General features: G+C 50.4%; 3 protein-coding genes across 8 annotated transcripts; 1 reads left to right on the top strand and 2 right to left on the bottom strand.

Moving 5' to 3' along the window:
* Window positions 1–42: 42 nt before the first annotated feature.
* Window positions 43–2,190, bottom strand: SCNM1 (sodium channel modifier 1). Of its 2 annotated transcripts, XM_019739981.2 has the most exons (7): window positions 2,014–2,186; window positions 1,672–1,742; window positions 1,373–1,461; window positions 1,174–1,271; window positions 985–1,073; window positions 351–545; window positions 43–207 (listed from the first exon to the last, which is right to left on the bottom strand). In XM_019739981.2, exons 1-7 carry the CDS (start codon window positions 2,062–2,064, stop codon window positions 108–110), a joined length of 693 nt encoding a protein of 230 aa, XP_019595540.2. In that variant the 5' UTR covers window positions 2,065–2,186; the 3' UTR covers window positions 43–107. The 2 variants fall into 2 exon arrangements, with proteins under 2 accessions (XP_019595540.2, XP_019595539.2); XM_019739980.2 differs by lacking the exon at window positions 43–207 and having other exon boundaries at window positions 233–545; window positions 2,014–2,190.
* Window positions 2,191–2,211: 21 nt separating this feature from the next.
* On the top strand, window positions 2,212–8,682 carry LYSMD1 (LysM domain containing 1). 4 transcript variants are annotated; one of them, XM_019739985.2, is made up of 4 exons: window positions 2,212–2,501; window positions 2,860–3,114; window positions 6,720–7,084; window positions 7,468–8,682. In XM_019739985.2, the coding sequence occupies exons 2-4, from the start codon at window positions 2,935–2,937 to the stop codon at window positions 7,604–7,606; spliced, it is 684 nt and encodes a 227-aa protein (XP_019595544.2). In that variant the 5' UTR covers window positions 2,212–2,501; window positions 2,860–2,934; the 3' UTR covers window positions 7,607–8,682. The 4 variants fall into 4 exon arrangements, with proteins under 4 accessions (XP_019595544.2, XP_019595541.2, XP_019595542.2 ...); XM_019739982.2 differs by lacking the exon at window positions 2,212–2,501 and adding an exon at window positions 2,579–2,713; XM_019739983.2 differs by lacking the exon at window positions 2,212–2,501 and adding an exon at window positions 2,582–2,713 and having other exon boundaries at window positions 2,857–3,114.
* TNFAIP8L2 (TNF alpha induced protein 8 like 2) lies at window positions 8,681–11,499 on the bottom strand. Of its 2 annotated transcripts, none has more exons than XM_019739986.2 (2): window positions 11,395–11,499; window positions 8,681–9,751 (listed from the first exon to the last, which is right to left on the bottom strand). In XM_019739986.2, exon 2 carries the CDS (start codon window positions 9,744–9,746, stop codon window positions 9,192–9,194), a length of 555 nt encoding a protein of 184 aa, XP_019595545.2. In that variant the 5' UTR covers window positions 9,747–9,751; window positions 11,395–11,499; the 3' UTR covers window positions 8,681–9,191. The 2 variants fall into 2 exon arrangements, with proteins under 2 accessions (XP_019595545.2, XP_019595547.2); XM_019739988.2 differs by having other exon boundaries at window positions 9,048–9,775; window positions 11,395–11,469.
* Between the last annotated feature and the right edge of the window lie 936 nt (window positions 11,500–12,435).

Here is a 12,435-nt window from a genome sequence, read left to right as displayed (position 1 = left end):
ACGAACACATCTGAAATCCTGAAGTGGAACAAGGAACCAGACTCGAGGCAAGTGAGGCTCCCAGCGCCCACTGTGTTTATTTGTGAACTAAATGGGAAAAGTGGGTGTCAGACCAAGGGGGGGTCGGGAGGTTCCTCCTCATCAGAGTCAAACTCAACATTCTCATCTTTTACCCATCGACCTCGTCCATCTGGGATCCATCCAGAGCTGGAAACATCAGAGAAAACAGAGCTGGTCACGAGAGGAGGTTTATTGAGAAGTCAGTGGGACAAGAGAAAACAATTGAGAAGGTTTGGAAAAGGAGGATCAGAGAGAAAAGGGAAAAGCTAAGAAAAGCAGACTGTGCATACCTCCGCAGGGTGAGGTAACGGTCCAGGGCTCGTCTCCGCGTGGGGCTCACAGGTGCAGGGGCTGAGACAGTGGCTGACTCCTCAGCCTGTGGACCTGCCCCAGGCTCAGGGTCCCTACCGATCTGCCCACTTGGGAGTTCCACCTCTGGGGGTGGCAAAGGGGGGCGGGAGACAGAGGGACGAGAGGCTTCTGGTCTGGGCAGAGAAGAAGCAAAGTCTGTAAGAGCAGCAAAGGAAAGAGCCATCTCTCCTGTGACTCCCAACCCTTAAAGCAGTGTTTCCTACACGGTGTTCCTCAAGATATGAATACGTGTGCTGCCTGGAAAGGCTTTGGGAATCAAATGAATTTAGGAAAGGCTAGGTTAAAATTTTTTAAGTTCTTTATCTTAAGACTTTCTGGAGGCCTTAAAATATACTGTTACTCTTCTTCAAAAGTATCCTACTTTGTAATCCTACCAAGCGCCACTTCCCCCATTTTTTTTTTTTCCAATTACAAAATTCTCTTTTCCCCGAAATACCAGTTAACATCTCCAGGATCCTAGTATTCCTCAGAACACAATCTGGAAAACAAGCACGTTAGAGCCATCTGTCTCTTTTTGTCCCTCCCTGCCTCTGGCTTTCCCACCCCACAGACCTGCACTTCCGGCGGCAGCAACTGTTGTAATGAGGAGCTCGGTGCAAAGCACTTTGGGTGATAAGACGCGTCTGGGTTAACAGAGGAGCCTGGCACGGAGAACAAGGCAGAGTCAGAGCTTCTTCCTAGAAGCCAGAGCCCTTCAAGCCTAAGGTGCTGCCTGGAACACACACTCATCTCTCCCATTACCTCCGCTTTGGTCTCTTCCCTCTCCAATTCATTCTGCGGTCTTGGATTCTGCTCCCTTCCCTTTCCTGGCTGCTTCTTGCCATAGAAAAGTTGCAGGCCTGAGGAGAAAGGGAAGAGAATCAAAAGCAGAGCACGACGAGGGGTCTGAAGAAACTTTAAGGCTTTATTCTCTATCCTGGGTCTTCTCTCCCCAACTTACTGGACAGATGTTTCTTGCCTGCACGGTGGGCAGTTAGCATGGCCAGCGTGTCCAGGACAGGTCGGTGGGGACAGATGGCACAAGCAAAGCTGGACAAGAGGAGAGGAGACGATAAAGTGGCCCTGGGGTGTCGGGTCTCTGCTGTAGACCCACCCCGTCCTGGCAGTCCTTTCCGAAGCCCAACTCCCAAGCACCCCAGTCTCCACCACCCCCTTCCCTACCCCTCACACTCCTCCTTAATAAGTTTACTGAGCCTCTAATCGCAGAACCCTCTGACTGCATCCACTCTTTGCCCTCACCGTCCATCCCGCAGCATCAGCGCCTCATCCTCTGGGATATAACTAGCCAGCAGGTCCCCGACTCGTCGCTTCTGCAGGGATTAGGGGAAGAAGTCCGGACGGCATCAGCGGGATAGGAGGAAGGGGGGGCAGGGAGATGACAGGGACGAGGGCTTAAGGAGAATGAGGACCACGGGGAGAGCGGAGATCACAGGGAGAAGAAGGGGTCACAACCCAGCCCCAGTCGCCTGACTCCCTCCAGGCCCCCGCCCCCCCCAGCTGTTGCCACAGCAACAAAACAAGTATTTCACGGCCTTCAGACGGCAGCGGAAGCTGCTCCAGACGCTCTTCTCTCGCGCTTACTTTGAGCACATTGAGTTGACTCCAATCGTCCCCTTCTCTCTTGAAAGACATCACGACTGTGAGTCCCAGAAATAAAAAATTCTACCGCACCGCCTTCGCCACTCCTTCCAGGCCACCGTAGCGAGGCGGGGCGTCTCCTTCCCTTCGGTCTCTTTCCGGTCGGCCTCACTTCCGGGGCCGCGTTTCTACGCACGCCCTGCGCGACTCCGAAAGCCCGCCTCCAGCCCGCGGGTGGGGGGGACTGCATTTCCTATCGTCCCCTGCGACCCCGCAGGCGCGGAGCTTTTTGGGAAATGAAGTCTTTTCTTCGAAGAGCTGGATCCAGGCTCCTGCATCTCGTCATATTCGAGGCGTCTGGAGGGATAAGAACCTAGATGTGGAGCCCGAATTTGAGATGCGGAGGGAGCCTTTGAGGACCTCTGAGTGGAGAGTGTACTTCAAACTCTCGCAATCATCACGCGCTTCGGCGGCGGTGACAGCCCACCTGGGTGGGCCCTAATTTGTTCACCACGCAAGCGGACCAACCCCTGGACGGGGCGGAGCCGGGGTTCGGGGGGGGGGGGGGGCGGGGAGGCAGGGCTGCCAGACCTGGGGGCCGACTGAGCCGAGTGTGAGAAAGGTGTCTAGAGTTCAAAGGTCAGAGGTCAATGCCGCGAGTTTAGAGGGTCGAAAGTTGGAGGGGTCCTAACGAGAGACTCAGGTAGGGATTGAATACTCAGGGTATAGATCTGGGGGAAAGGAGCTTGGGGGGAGGAGAAGTGAGGGGGGAGAGGGGGGAGCATAATGCTGGGGGAGACTTGGGAGGGAAGACAGAAGTGAAAGGAATCCCCTGGTTGTCGTTAGCAGATTCCGGCCAGTCACTATCGGTGGCTTAGCCTGGCCTCCCGCAGTTGCAACCCCAGCTGCCCTTAGGGTGTGGAGATGGCTTCTCCTTCCAGACAAGCCCCCCTCGGGGGGTCAGGACTGCTTCAAGGGAGCCGAGCTCGTTCTTATGGAAGCCTGGTGCAGTCGGCCTGCTCCCCAGTAAGGGAAAGACGCCTGGAGCATCAGTTGGCGCCCGGAGACACCCTGGCTGGACTAGCGCTCAAATACGGCGTGACGGTGAGTTTTCCAGGATTGAGATGTGGGCAACTAGTTAGAAGAGATTTATTCCTCTGGAGAATGTCATGGCGCTTCTAGGCAATTTCCCCTGAAATTTCCCTAATGTGTTGTGTTGTCTGATCTATCTTTATCTTTTTGTTTTCCCATCTCAGGGTTGCACTGTCTGGTGGGGACACATCGTGTCCCGTTATCCCAGTGGAAAGGGGCAGCTCCCATTTATTATATCAGTCAAGATGCTGGCGGCTTTACATACATTAGAACATTTGAGCCTCACATCCCTATAAGCATACAATTGTTGTCCCCTTTTCACTGATGAAGAAACTGAAACTTAGATTGATTAATCAATTTGACCAAGGTCGAATAGCGAATGAGCGTAAGAGTGGAAATTCAAACAGGTCTGTCTGACTCCAAAGTCCGTACTATGAACCACATAGAAACTTTTTAATTGAGAATAATTAAAAATTTACGGCAAATAATGGAGAGCTGGTTTTCAGTTCTAAGTTCCTAAAGTGCCGATTTCTTCTTATTCTTTTTCCCCGCCTCAATGCTCTGCCTTCTTTCCAGGAAGGTGGCCTCTTTGGTGCAAAACAGGTACTCTCTACACCAAGTACTTCAGGTCATGCATAGAGTATACTTAATAGGTGTGAAAATATATTGCACTAAAATTGATGAGGTTTTTTTTCTTTTTTCTTTTTTCCATATCCTGTTGAATTTGGCCAACATTGTTATGCTTGGGAAGTTTAAAGCACTGTGGTAGCCGTCTTGGGAGATAGAAACATAAAATGTATAGTTGTTGCCTTCATGTAATTTCCAGTCCAGTGAAAAATGGACAGGGACACAAATAGTGACTGTAGGTGACAGAACATGGTGAGTTTGTAGAGGTATTAACAGAGGGGGGCAGGAATCAGACAAGAAGATGACTTTTCATTTGGAAGGGAGCAAAGTTGGACATCAGTGAAGATTTCAAGGGCGCCATCGTGAAGGGCCTTGAAAGACTTAGAAGTTCCTTCCTCTAGGCTCCTCTCTACAAACCTGGGGTGTAATCCAGTTGTTTATACCTTTTACATCTTTGTCTTCAATAGCCTGTACCCTTCTTCAGGGATGGAACTATTTCCTTTCCATTTTATATCTTAGAGTCTGGTATAGTCCTCAGCACACAGAAGTTTAATAGATGTTTTCTCAGTGAATGAAAGTACGGCTAAGATTTTCACACATGGAGACTGGGAGTATGGGAAAGGGAACATTTCAAGTAGAGGGCATGGTCTGAGCAAAGGAAGTGGATATTAAAGTACTGAGCAGACCGTCCATCGCAGTAGCGACTCAGGAGCTGCGCAGAGAACGGTGCTACTCGTGAATCAAGATTTATTTATTGAGGTTTTCTGACAGCCCTGTACCTTTCTGAGTACAGAAAAGCTCTGTAGTCAAGAATTCCACGTTCCAGCCTCATTCTGTCTCTTACCAGCTGAGTGGCTGCATAAGTCACTTCCCCTGTCTGGGGCCTCAGTTTCCTCACCATTTGTAAAATGAGGAAGATGTATTAAATAATGATAATTACCTAAGTTATTACCTACCTATCATTCAACAAGCACTTAATGTATGCCAAACTCTATATGGTATTTCATGTTATCTTCGTAAGATTTTATGAGGTAGGTGTGACTATTCTCATTTAAACATAAGGAAACTGACACTTAGGGAGATAACTTGCCATAGACTACACAACTAGTCTAATCAGCAGAGCTAGGATTCAGACGAGGCTGGCTCATTCTAAAACCCTCACTTTGTACTCCGCTGTTAAACTAACTAGATTCTAATGGCCTTTCTAGCTCTTAAAGATCGGCTCGGTGGCCTAGGACTCCTCTGGACTTTGATCTCGGGTCTTTCATTTTTAAGAGTGGAACGCTGTCCCCTCCTATATGGTACTTCTAGGAAATAACGAAAGCAACAGAAAAGTCCCGGATTAATTCATAGTATCTTGGAGCTCAGAGGGACCTAAGATATTATATAGGCAAAGTGAAAGTGCAAAACTACAAGCCAATTTTAACTTCTTTGATTGTTCAGAGTAATCTGGTTTTATTTTTAAACACCTTATAGCATAATATTTTATTAGTCAAGTTTATTGTAATAGTCTTGCTCCAGGATGGAAACAGCTTGGATACTCGATAGGTGTAAGAAATAGGATTTCCCAAACTGATAACAATATGGGGTGAGTTTTTAGAAAAACTGGCTGCCTGGCCTCTGACAATAAAATACAAATATACTATATCTGTGGTTTCTATATTTTATTATCTAGTTTGTTTATTCATAAAGCATTAATGAGCCTCTGCTGTGTGCCAAGTGTGTGCTTTAGGGATACATACACAGCAAGTCACCATCCTGCCCTTAAAGGACTTACAGAGTTTGGGCAAGACAGATATGCAAAGAGGTCAATAACAATATAATAGGATGGGCATTATTATGGTAATATTTATAGTATGCTTTGAGAGCCCTGAAGAAGGTAGCACTAGGGGAGTGATAGTTGATAAGTAGTTTTCCAGGCTGAGAAGGGGATGGTAAGTTCCGGATGGCAAAATGTGTAGGCGGCAGAAGAAGAGAGATGAGGCTGGACATCCGATGGGGCTGGATTGAGGACGCCCCGGAATGCTAATTTGCATTTTATCTCAGCCAATGGGAAGCCATAGGAGGTTTATAAGCAGGGTAATGGGTTGATCAGATTCATTTTTTTAAGAAAGATAGATACCAGCAGGGTGGAGGATGAGGAGGAATGGAGAAAGACCAGTTAAAAAACTTGTAATACCCAGAGGAGAAATATTAAGAGTTGTTCTAAGGTAATGGCAGTAGAGTGAATATGAAACCGCATGTGAGAGAGATTTTTGCAGCACTTTTGTTGACCACTTGGGTCTGGGTGGTGACAGAAAAGTATGAGTTAAGGGTGAGATTGATATTTCGACCTTGGGAGGCAAGTAGATAGATGGCGATACCTGTCACCATGTTCAGTAATGAATAAATAGCTACTAAATAAACATTTGGTCAATGAAATGATTACTACTGTACTGTGGAAAGCATTCCCAGGGGAGTGAAAAGGCCCTAGCTCTGTCATTAACTTGCTGGATTATCTTAGGCAACTCAGTTCCTTCATCTTTAACAGAAGCTCCCAAAGTGAGGTCCAGGGGTGCCTAGGGGTCCTTGAGACTCTTCAGGAATCCACAAAGTCAAAACTATTTTCATAGTAATCATAAAGTAATAAAGACTTTACTTGCCTTGTTCATTCTCATTCTCATGAGTGGATTGTGTTTTCCACAGGCTGAATCACATGTTATTGCAACAGAGTGAATGGAGGGGCAGATACGAGGATTTGTAATACCTTAGATATTGACAGCTATCATCCACATAAATAAAAGCTTTTGTCCTCAATAATTTTTAAAAATGTAAAAGGGCCCTAAGACCAAATCAATAAAATAGGAATAATATCAGCCCTATGTACTTTAGCTTGGTTGTTACAGGGTCAGATAAGGCTCTGTGCAATCACTTTAAAAGGCATGAGATGCTGTGCAAATATAAGATTTGTCGTTATTACTGTCATTAATCCTGGTGACTTTTTTTTAAAGATGGAACACATTAAGCGTGCAAACCGCCTTTATACTAATGACTCCATCTTCCTGAAGAAAACCCTCTACATCCCCATCCTGACAGAGCCCAGAGACTTGTTCAATGGCTTGGATTCTGAGGAAGAGAAAGATGGAGAGGAAGAGGGACAGCCAAGTAAGGGTAAAGTTCGGCCACGCTCAGCTGAGAAGAAGAAAGAAGAGACAGGTCCCGGCCGCACCAATGGGGAAGTCCCTCCCACACCTGGCCAGGACCCCCCCACTGCCATCCATGATCTCTCTGCCTCTGATTTCCTTAAGAAGCTCGATTCACAGATCAGCCTGTCAAAGAAGGCAGCTGCCCAGAAGCTGAAAAAAGGGGAAAGTGGGTGAGTCTTGCATGGCTCCTTTTAAGCTCCTCCATAAACTTCTCCGTTCTCCCAGCTTTACCTGACCAGACACACAGGTAAGCTCAGTGTCAGCAGAAGCCAGGTGGCCCCAAGACAAGGAGCAGAGCCAGGCGCTGCTGGGACGGGTAGGGGCAGTGGGAAACGGTTCTGTGTTCTCTCTGGAGTAAAAGACTTGACTTGTTCTTACTGCTCTGATGATCCGTGAAGGAGCAGTGGGTTAGGATTTGTCCAGACAATACTGAGGCTCCGCCTTAGAACACCCAGCTCCAGTGTATTACAGGAGGGCTGCTTCCTCTTCACCTGGCCCCTTCTCGCGTTCTCCCCTTGACCTGTCCCTCTCTCTCCCCTTTCCTCCCCTGCAGGGTACCTGGGGAGGACTCAGCGCCTCGCCTGAGCTCCCCTCAGATGCAGCAACGAGCAGTCCTAGGTCCCGTGCCGCTGACCCGGACCTCCCGAACCCAGACGCTTCGGGACCAGGAGGATGAAATCTTCAAGCTCTGATGTCCCCAGAACTGACTGAGAGAAGCAAGATGCTAAGAAGCAACTTGAAGGGGGGAGGAGCCTGCGACGAGGCTCAAGGAAATGGCTTCCCACCTGCCTCACTCCTGCCGTCTTCCCAGCCTGCCTGTCACGAGGTCCTTGGCCTGGGGCAGTTGTGTCAGCAAGAGGAGGGGATGGGGCTGCAGCCCTCCTCAGTTCTCGGGCTGAATCCAGAGTTGTCCTTTAGATTCCAAAGGCCCTTTACATCCCCGCTGCCTTTCCCATCCCTGTCACCGTTCCTTGGCCTTAGAGCAGGGAGGCAGGGACTCCCCCAGCCCCTAACTTCCTCCCCACCTCCAACTATGTTACCTAATTTATTTGGTGCTATATTGAAGTCATATTTATTTGCTGTATCTTATTCTTCCTCACTCTTAGCTAAAGAATGGGATTTCTCTAGCCCCGGGGTGAGGGGAGCCCAGGAACAAGGAGCCAGTCTCCCCCGCCTTCTTAGCTAAGCCTGTTACGTGGACGGGCAGTCGGTGACCTAGCCCACTGCCGAAATGGCGGACTGTGCCAAGCCGGTTCCCCAGTCTCCAAGGAAAGAATTTGGGCTCAGTCTTGACTAACCAGTTCACTGGAAGCTTTTCACAACTCTTGCTCTGAGACAAAACAGGGATGTGGGCACCGCAGCTCACTCTGCCACCAGTTCACCCGTCTAAGCTGCTCCTCTGTGCAGCTTGTGTGAGCCTTGGGATGGGAAAAGAATTGCCTTGGAATTCGAAGAGGAGGACAGTTGTGGGGTCCTTTTGTGGTGGGAGTCTTTTTGTTAGAACCCTTCCTCTCCACAGCCTGTCCATCTCTGCCTTGCCTCTCACTGTGTATTTATCTGCAGTACAGTGGTTTTCTTGGGGTGTTTTTTTTTTTTTTAGTTTCTTAAACAGACGTAGGCAAGGGAACCCCAGTGATATTTCAGATATGCCTCAGTCTCCTATATGGAAATGGTGAGTGGTGAGATAAGTGGTGTTTACATACCTCTTTCCTCCGTGATGATCATAGGATACAAGAAGCTGGAGACATTAAACGTTGAGCCCTGTGCATGTTTTAGTAGTTTTATTTCCCCTGTGAGACTCTCCCCTGCCTTCGCCCCTTCTTCCTGCACCTGGGACAGAGCCTCTGGAGTCTGTCTAGGCTCTGCCTAGAGCTGGAGATCCAGGATGTCTGTCAGAACCCCCTGACCCCCCTGTCTTCAGTGTCCCCAAAGGGGTTAAATGGACTATGCCTTCTCCCCCTGGTTCATATGGGAGGGGGCTTCCCTGCTTCAAACCTCCCTTATGGGGGAAATAAGAGATCCAAGTTTCACTTCATCTTTTCAGGCAGTTTTGTTTCCTGTCCTGGGGCTGGAGTGGGAGAGAGGCCTCAAGTCCCAGCATCATTTCTCCTCCCCCAGCAGTGTGGGGGTGGCGTGGCCTCAGAGTCACAAGCACTCTAGGGAAAGACAAGCCTGAGGACTGGGAAAGCGTTAGTGCAGGGAGCAGGGTTAGAAAGCCCGTGAGCTCTCGCCTCGCAGTCGGCCATCGGGCCCAGGTGGAGTGTGCCGGCCTGGCCGTCAGAGCTTCCCCTCGTCCAGCATCTTCCTGAGCCCGTCACAGATCTTGCCGAGGTGCTGAGTGAAGTCAGGCCCGTAGAGGGCCGTGAGCAGGCCTGGGTCAGAGAAGTGGTCGAACACGTGGCGGATGCGGTTGTGTGACTTGGGCGTGAGGTGCTGCGCCACCAGCTCGAGCAGCATGTCCCGGCACTCGGTCAGCAGCCCGGCCAGCACGGCCGCCTCGAAGGTGAAGTCCACCTCGCCGAAGCTGAGCGCCGTCATGGCGCCCTGCTGCAGCTTTTGGCGGAAGCGGGCGGCCAGGGCCAGCTCGCTGGGGCCAAAGCAGCCACTGCGGTGTAGCACGGCCACCTTGACGGCCACCTTGATGAGGTCCTTGATGACCCGCTGGGCCTGGGGCCGGCTGTGCGTGTATTCTTTGGACACGCGGTAGAGCTCGTCGAGCACCGCGCTGCTTGTCTCATCGATGAAGAGATGAGCCACGGACCGCCCCGCCATCTTACTCAGCAGCTTCTTCTCCGCTTGCAGGGCCAGACTCTTCGAGCTGAAGGGCTCCATGGTTCCTGGGGGAGGGGGCGGGGGTGGAGCTGTGTGGTCAGTCACAGCAGAAGGGTCACAGGTTTCCTTAGAAAGAGAACGGCTTTTCCCCTTCCTACCTCTTCTTTGCTTTCTATCTCATCATCATTTTTGCTTGTCATCTCTTTGTCCCTGGGGCCCTCAGCCCCCGATGCTCGGTTCCTATTTTTTTCCTGCAGTACTGCAGAAAGCAGCCCACACACAGGGCAGTCATGGTTTTGGCTGGAGGAATGAGGGCACTCGGGAGGCTGGCCCACCATAAGTTATGTCTCAAGGAGAAGACGCCATTGCTGCTACAGTAGAAAAGATAAGACGTGGCATGGGATTGTCCCAGCAGCATTTTTGGACACTGACTAGGTACCACACATCTGTGAGGTGTACGTATTTCTATCCTTGTTTTATAGCTGAGCCAACAGGCTTACGTGACATAGTTCAGCCAACGTCAAACACGACTGTTTCTGACTCCAAAAGCCCATGTCAGCTAGTGTGATGTACGTCCTTTAAATAAGTGAGAAATACGGGGGTCCCAGGAGTCCTGATAAAGCTAATAGCCAACCTGGAGAACCTGCTGCGTGCCGAGTGCTTTATGTGAAATATCTCAGTCTTCGCAGCCCTTTGTGAGGTAGGTATCCCCATTTTGCAGTGAGAAAACTGAAGCGAAGAGAAATTGAGCAACTTGGCCAAAGTCATAACTAGCAAATGATAAAAATGGGCTTCAGACTAAATAATCCAAAAAACCTCATTCCGTGGATTGCTCTCGATGTGAGAAACAAGCACCTGTCGTGGGGGCAGGGGGCAGGCAGTACTAAATGGCTAAGGTCTCCTGCCGGGGCCCAGCTGGGGACCCTCCCGGTGGCCCATCAGTGGGACACACACATCCAGGGTTCTCTGCCCGTGGTCTGTGCCTGTGGCTCTGGTTGTTTTGCTTTTTACTTCCCCCTCCCCAGCTCTGCAGGATGTGGCTATGACCGCAGCCAGCAAGGAGCAGCCTCACCCTCTTCCCCAAACCCAAATGGGTGTGTAAGAGGCAGGAGCAGGGGTACCTCCTGCCTGTACCTGGGGGATTTCTTGCCCAGCTCCATCTGCCCAGTGGGAGCCTGGAAACTTGCTTCGCTCCTGGCTTTGCCTGGGGCTTCCTGAACGTCGCTCCAGGGCCGGAAGAGCAGATTGCTCCATGTGGGCCTTCCTTCCTCCCGGGCCTTCCTGTTACCTGGCTCTCCGTTGTCCCCATTGCCACCTAACTTGGTCCACCATCCTCTCCCTCTCTCCATGCCTCAGTCTCCCTCCTTCTCTTGGCTGGGTCCTGGCCTGTGGTCCTCTGGCCATGCTCTCCCACTGGCCCTCACATCTATTTCATGTCTCCTAAGATTGCCTTGCACCTCTCAGGATTTGGTCACACACCCATCTCCACCTCCAGGCCTCAACCGTGCCCTCTCCACATCCCAGACCACATCCATCTCTCTGAGGCTGCCTTTCCCCAGGGAAAACTGAGCTGGACCTCTCCACTCGGCACCCAAGAATGCTATCAAATGAGAGTCTCACAATACAGAAAGCTCAGGCAGTCAGAGCTGGGACTCTTCTGCCACCATCACCCCTAAAGCCTACCCTTCTGTCATTGCCGGTCCCTCACCTGCTGCGTACTGGGTGCCAGTCTTGCCTTGGATGTTCCGGGAGAGCTGACAGAATGGAGAAGCTCCTAAGTGAAGAGGCCCTTTGGCCTGGCCCCACCTCTCAAGCCCCGCCTACCTACTCTCCTCCACCTCCGGTTCTTCATGCTGTCACCCAGAAGGTCTGTGACTCAAGAACCTCCTAGAAATAAGACAAAGGTCAAAAGGAATAGCAAATAGTCTGGACTCCAGGAAATCGTCTTGATTCTTTGAGGTGAGGAGGAGGGATCGCACGTAATGCCCTGCTCTCAGACTGTCTGTCTGTCTGTCTTTCCTTGCTGCCCAAGTCCTTGAGATCGTGTTCTCCTTCTACTTCTGGCACTGGGAAGGATATAAAGTACAAATTGCCGGGGTGGCGGCCAGTGAGGAAAGCTGTGCTCTGAACTGAACTTAGGCTGGAGACGCCAGACGCAAGCCAGAGACCGGCAGGTCCCAGTGTGTCATAGGAGTGTCCAAGGAAGGGTGGTGCAGTGGGGCAGTGTTACCACCAGCATACGCTTCCAGTGCCTGGCTGGGCAAGGGTGGCACAGGCTGTGCCCGCCCTAACACGGGCGAGAGGAAGGCGCTGGGGCCAGGGCTGCTGGACCAGACGTGACCAGCAGGTGTCAGCGCAGCATTGAGCACAGAGGAAACACCTACTGATTGCTTCCTAGCTGCTAAAGAGAGAAGCATGAGGGTCACTTGGAGTTCCTGAATGAGGCAAAACTATCAAGCATCTTACAGCCTGCTCAGGGAGATAAGTCAAACGATGTCATTAGCTTTCATAAAAGTTTAAAGAATTATGAGAGTAAAGAGAGGTTTCCATTCTTTTTGATAGAAAGGGCTGAAGAGGCAGACGTAGGATGATGGATTTAACTATTTAATAGGCAGAGATGAGGAGGAAATGCTTCTCAAATGATGGGGAGAAGCATAACCCGACAGTGCATGAAGCTCATACAGGGCAGGGAGCATTTAAACTCTTTGTTTCCCAGCATTGTTGTCAGTTTGGCTCAAATAAAAAACAA

The sequence above is a fragment of the Rhinolophus sinicus genome, linkage group LG14 (genome assembly GCF_036562045.2).
Source record: "Rhinolophus sinicus isolate RSC01 linkage group LG14, ASM3656204v1, whole genome shotgun sequence".
NCBI classification, from domain to species: domain Eukaryota; kingdom Metazoa; phylum Chordata; class Mammalia; order Chiroptera; family Rhinolophidae; genus Rhinolophus; species Rhinolophus sinicus.
This window is presented reverse-complemented; position numbering and strand designations above follow the sequence as displayed.

Coding starts and splice junctions, on each gene's coding strand:
- LYSMD1 (XM_019739985.2), top strand. CDS start 2,935: ATGGCTTCTCCTTCCAGACAAGCCCCCCTCGGGGGGTCAGGACTGCTT. Junction 3,115..6,719: donor CGCTCAAATACGGCGTGACG/GTGAGTTTTCCA, acceptor TTTTTTTTAAAG/ATGGAACACATTAAGCGTGC. Junction 7,085..7,467: donor CTGAAAAAAGGGGAAAGTGG/GTGAGTCTTGCA, acceptor CCTCCCCTGCAG/GGTACCTGGGGAGGACTCAG.
- SCNM1 (XM_019739980.2), bottom strand. CDS start 2,064: ATGTCTTTCAAGAGAGAAGGGGACGATTGGAGTCAACTCAATGTGCTC. Junction 1,743..2,013: donor GTCAACTCAATGTGCTCAAA/GTAAGCGCGAGA, acceptor TAATCCCTGCAG/AAGCGACGAGTCGGGGACCT. Junction 546..984: donor TGCTGCCGCCGGAAGTGCAG/GTCTGTGGGGTG, acceptor TTCTCTGCCCAG/ACCAGAAGCCTCTCGTCCCT.
- TNFAIP8L2 (XM_019739986.2), bottom strand. CDS start 9,746: ATGGAGCCCTTCAGCTCGAAGAGTCTGGCCCTGCAAGCGGAGAAGAAG.